Source organism: Leiobunum rupestre, chromosome 9 (assembly GCF_980474605.1).
Source record: "Leiobunum rupestre chromosome 9, qqLeiRupe1.1.hap1, whole genome shotgun sequence".
In the NCBI taxonomy this organism is placed as follows: Eukaryota; Metazoa; Arthropoda; class Arachnida; order Opiliones; family Sclerosomatidae; genus Leiobunum; species Leiobunum rupestre.
The window spans coordinates 25,351,793-25,357,792 of NC_143392.1; the positions used below are offsets into that span (position 1 = coordinate 25,351,793).

A 6,000-nucleotide genomic window follows, 5' to 3' on the forward strand; every position below is an offset into this window, starting at 1 on the left:
CTTTATTACGCCTAACGGGGAGTTTTTGCTTTTGACGCAAAAAGTATTAGGCCTAATTGGTATTTTTTTCGCATTGACGTAAAAAGTATTAGGTCTAATGCTTGTTTTCCATTAGCGCGCGTCATAATGCATTTTTCTTTACGAGCGTCAAAACATGTGTACCTCCTAAAGTTGAGTGTTTTGCCGTTACGCGCGCTAGTGGAAACCAAGACCAACGAGGTTTTTTTTTGCATTGACGCAAAAAGTATTAGGTCTAACGGATAAATTTTTAATTGACGCCAAAAAAAATGTATTATATAGGCCTAACGGAGATTTTTTTGCATCTAAGCTCGCCGTCGCGTTATTTTTCCCCAATCGAAAACCAGCTTTTAAGGGGCATAGCTTTCATGTAGATACCGCAAATGTTTAAAAATTTTAAGACGATATAATTGATTAATAATTTTCCTCCCTGAACCCGCAGGTCTGGTTCAAAAACCGTCGAGCGAAGTGGCGCAAGAGGGAAAGGAACGCCGCCGCCGAACTGAAGAACGGCTTCGGCTCGCAGTTCAACGGTCTGATGCAACCCTTCGACGACAGCCTCTACTCGGGTTACTCGTCGTACAACAACTGGGCGGCCAAAGTGCCCAGCCCGCTCGGAGCCAAGACCTTCCCGTGGCCCGGGCTCAACTCCGTCAACGTCAACCCGCTGTCGTCCGTCGTGCCCAGTCAAGGCATGACTTGCTTCAACGGCTCTTCGCCGGGCATCTCCAGCGCCAGCATCGTGCCCTCCGTCAGCATGCCCGCCGTCAACAGCCTCAGCAACCCCAACGCGCCCCCCTGCCCTTACGCCACCGCCACGCCACCTTACGTCTACCGGGAGCAGTGCACCTCCATGTCTTCGAGTATCGCGTCCCTTCGACTCAAGGCCAAACAGCACACGGCGGCCGGCCTGAACGGCTTCGGATACACACCCATGTCACCCAGGCAAACGCCCACCCTCTCGCCATGCCAATACGCCTCTGTAGACCGGACAACTGTCTAAGGAAAATCCCCCGCTTACACGCGAGAAACAAATTAGCGCCCTCTATTTAAAACCATCAGTACTAAACCATCAAACCCCCCCCCCCCCACCGCTAGTTTCTCTTCAGTATAAACAATCCAAACAACCGACTAAATAATGCAAATTATACATACTTGATATTTATTTAAGAAAAAATATACTAACTAACAAACTAACTAAACTGACGAACTACGATTTCGTCAAATTTTTGTGTGATGTTAAAAACAAAAGTGCGTTGAATTTTGACGAACCAACTTAAAAAACGAACATCGCTGGTGCGACTGTACAAAGAATATTATTAACCGTATAGTTTTTAGACATATTTCTTTCATTCTTTCGACAAAAATAATATACTAACTTATATTCGATTTTTTTATCGTGCCGACTAACCCAATACTAACGTTATTTCGAGGACTTATTTAACAAAACGGTCTAGTGTGTAAATAATGAAAAAAAAACCAACCATCGGGTGATTTTGATCTTTTTGCCTTCCCATTCGTGTTAGTTCCTGATGTTCATAGGTTACTAAGAAGAAAATTGTCACGATTTTCTTGTCGTAAAGTTTACTTATATAAAAATAATTTTAAAAAAATATATAGTTTTTAAAAAGAAAACTATTCTCTAGTCTTTGAAAGAACAAAACAAAAAATAAATAAATGAGTTTTTTTTTCTCGGAATATCGTCGGCGCGGAGTCTTCCCGACTCTTTACCGACCGTGATTTAGGGTCGGTAAATAGTCCCGACTTTCTTGAAACGATGGAATGTAGTTCCTTAAATGTTTCCGTAAATATTGTGAAAATCTTCGTCATAAACAAAACGTTATTTAACTTTATAACGGTTATAACAAAGATTATAAAAATACAAAAAACCAAAAAAGTCCAGACCAAAAAAAAATAAAAAATGAAAAGCAAAACACGCAAAAAATGAAATTAAAAAATACTTAAAAGTGCTCAAAAGCGACTGTATCTCAAAACCAAATGTCATATTTCTTAACGAACATTATTTCGATTTTTACGTTGCTTTTATTTTTTCGGTAGAACATTGTATAAAAATTAAACGTTTTACCTTAAAAAAATAAACTTCCCAAAAATTAAAACCCCTCTATTTGTGAACAATAAAGGGGTCTATTAAAATGAAACACAAAATAGCGATCGACATGTCTTTTGTTGTTCCAAAGCATACTTTAAAATAAAAATAAAAATTCAGTTAGTGCAATAATTTATAGCTACATTTATTTCTTATAAAAAAATTAATTTAGAATGTATTAGGCTAATTTCTACTATTTTGAGACGATTTTTTGCGTTCTCGAAATCCCGCCAATCTCCCTGACCAGTATCGGATTAAGGACTAGGCCTACTAGGCACAAGCCTATGGGCCACCACCAACAGAAGGCCAACACCACTGATGAAACCAATGGATTTTTCACTGATTCGGTTTAAGAGAAAAAACATATCAGGCTTGTTGCTTTATTATTTGTAAAATCATTATTCTCGTGACATAAGCTCAGCTTCAGGACACGCGAGTTTGTCCGTTTTCCTTACATAGGCCCCCCACCGAAATCTGCCTAGGGCCAGTGTTGGCCAAAAACCGGCTTTTTAAAAATTTATAAATCCAGTATGGTTAGATCTGGTTGTAACAGGTGGCTTAAACTGGTTAAAACCATTTATAAAAAATGCTCAATTTGCTTATATCTAGCCCACGTTGCTCAAATTGCCCGATTTCAAAATGACGTTTTTGCGAGTGACAGTACCTTTACATTGTGAGGTATAGCAGACTTATTTACCCGCTTTTAAACTCTAACATGGAGGCGCAAAATTAATTGTAAGATCCCCTAATTGCTTATATCTAGCTCTCATTACTTGCGACAAAAAGTGAAGGTTAAGTTTTAGTTTTTTCAATATTTCTAATTAATTTCTCAACTTTTTTTAATAAACAAAAAGTGGTTTTAACCATGGATTTTTTTTGGTGGTTAAAACTAGTTTAAACCAGGATAGTTTAATCCAGTCTGGCTGGCTCTAGCCAACCCTGCCTAGGGAGTAGGACCCCAGCTTCAGGAAATCCGGCACTACCGCTGACGCTCTAATAGTAAGATATTTCTTCCTCCCACCCCCCTCTCGTGCTCGAGTAGAAAAGTAGGCCATGATGTCTCAAAATAGTCATTAACCCTAAGTTGAAACATTTGATTTTTATAATATGCCTATATTGTCATAAAGGATTCAAGAAATGCTGATTTAATGAGGAAATCAACGGATATGGATATACTCAATTTTAAATAATCAGGTAAGTTTTCATTCATTTTATTCTATTTCTGTGGAACTGTATTTCTAAATATCTTACTCCAGAAACAAACATTTTCCGAAGGCCTCCTAAACTAAACTAGACTTTATACTATCTGTAAGCAGCCATAAATCAATTTCAATGTTAGCGATAGCTGTTTTTTGCAACACCGTAAAGTGACATGTTCACCATAAAAATAACAAACTTCAAAAGTCGCCGGTTTTTTCGGGTGAGGGGGGGGGGGCTAAGTTTCTTTTCGATATTTCCCTCCCACTTCATGTATACTAAGACGGGAACGTACGTAATTGACATCAAATAGACCTTCGTTAATCTTATCAGAAAACGCGCGTCGAAAATTCGTAAGGTCTTCTACAATCTCGTATTGTTACGCGTCGACGGAGTAAAGCCCAGTGCCGCCATCTAGTTGATAAAACGGGCGTCCGTTTTAATTACCGGGTTCGTATCCTTTTCGGCGCGGATTTTCGGGACCTTTGGCTCGTCGGCTCGTTAATTTGTAATTAAGTCTCGCTTATGAGTGCGTCGTCATTTATTCATTTTTAATCTCATCCTGAGACTATTTTTCACGCCGTCTTTTACCCTTTTTTCACGCGAAGTTTCCTGCTAGGCCCGTGTCTCGGGGTGTCTCCTCCGAAGAAGTAGGAGTGGTCTCTATTACAACGTTTAATCTCTGTTGTGGCGGTACCCGTTATCATTATTTGGTTGGAGAGACAGTGGCGGGATTACGTAATCACTGAAGTATGCGCCGGGCCAGTATTACGTCCAGGTGTCATCCGATGACATATCTCGATTTGACAGTCCTCATAATTGGCTTTCGAATCCCCCGACGCTTGTGTTTCTCGCTTGGCTACCGCCCCTTCTCTCGGCTTTTGGGCTTCCCATCCCTCATCCCCCGCATCCTCATCCGCGAAGCCATCTCCCTCTCCCTCTCTCTCTCCGACGAGCCAGATGTGGCAAACGCCAGAGAGAAGTGACTTTTAGGATGAAGTTAAGAAAATATTCCTAGAAATATTATTTATTTTATTTCTCGCTCTCTTTTCCCAAAGGGAGAAATATTATTTTTGTTCGAGGCTCTAGTTAGTTCAAGTCGACATATTTTAAATTAAGGGCTTAGTCTCAGGCCCGAGATGCGCTTCTAATTAAATGGTACCACTTGAAGAAAAAAAACTCATTTATCTATTTATTACGAAAATGTAATTCGCTAGACAGTTATTTATGAAGATGGTTCTTAAATTGAAAAATTATGCGAATTATAACAATTGTAATAGTCATTCTGATAAAATGCAAAAGCGTTACAATTAAAGGGGCTTTTAATTTCGCCTACAAAGACTAAAGATTATACTTCAGATGCGTATAATAATTTATCTACCAGCATAGAGAAAGAAGGAAGGGGAGAGATATTTAGAAAGGGGGCGACGTAAACTCGACGGTAGAGAGAAGCTCGTACACTAACGCGCATCGCCGTTGCGCATCGTCATAATATGTGAGAATTTGAAACTTTGACCCACAGTGAAAGCTTGGAATAACAATAGTAATGCCTACCTGGATATATCACTCTAGCGTTCCTCGTGCATTTCCTAAGTGTTTTTTACGGGTTCTGCCTTGTAAAAGGCTTCGTGTTACGGGAATTTCGGAAATTTTCCGTTGACTTCGCCAAAGCGGCGCTGCTGTCGCAAAAGTCATTTACTTGTCAGGATTTTTCCAAGTCATATATCCAGGTAGGCACTACTATTGTTAATCCAAGGTGAAAGAGACAGCTGTGGTTCTGCCACGTGCTTTTAGGTAGTGAGCTTTTAATTAAAATGGTTTACCACACAAAGTGCTGCTATAAAAATTGCAATAGAAACACTAGATATAATAGTCAAGAAATTTAAATTATGTCATATAAAATTATAACTTACTTTTAGTTCTATATTAAATTTTTACCGATTCTACCGAACTTTGGTAAGCCTTTGCCAAAAAATGCAAATGAACAGAGAAAGCCATCTATTTTGAACTTAATTTCCAATAAAAACATTTGAATTTGACATTTGAAGCTCTCTCTTGACTATGTCGTAGTTGCGCACAACGATGCGCGTTATTGTACAAGATTCAGTCGGTAACCATGGTAGCCATATGACGCGTAGAGCCACTTCGTGAAAAGGGGAAATACATTGAAATTCGCCTTCACCATCTCTCCCCTTCCTTCTTTCTCTACGCTACCAGGTTACATAGATGGCGATAAATACCTCGATACCTTAGTTGCATATATTTAAATAGTAAATAATGTTATTAAATAATGCTTTTTAAAAATGGAAAAATGTTTATAGCTTTGAAACTACATATAAATTGATGGCATTTAAATATTGTTAATAGTTCTTTTTATAAAATAACCTTGGTCATCTTGTTGAAATGTTGCCTCCCCGCTTCAGCTGTGGATCCGTTTTCTCTCCCACTAAAGAGATTATGAACTCATTCTTAGGCATTGGCTTAACTATTCCAGGGCAACATTTCAACAAGCTGGGCAAGCGTAAAGACATTTTATAAAATCAACTATTCCAATGCTTTTACGAAAAAACACCAAAATTGCAAATTAACGTAAGTCGATTTACTTGGTTTTGTAGCAAATTTCAAAATAATACATCGACAAAGAAACTAGTTTCAATCTGCTGTTCCGATTTAAATAT

General features: G+C 38.8%; 1 protein-coding gene across 1 annotated transcript in view; it reads left to right on the forward strand.

The window, feature by feature from the left end:
- Ptx1 (pituitary homeobox homolog Ptx1) overlaps window positions 1–2,179 on the forward strand; it is a 35,638-nt gene extending 33,459 nt beyond the window's left edge. The window contains exon 3 of the mRNA XM_090159150.1: window positions 461–2,179. Within this exon, the coding sequence (XP_090015276.1) occupies window positions 461–1,021 (561 nt within the window). The 3' untranslated portion in view covers window positions 1,022–2,179. The remainder of the gene's footprint in view (window positions 1–460) is intronic.
- Window positions 2,180–6,000: the final 3,821 nt, after the last annotated feature.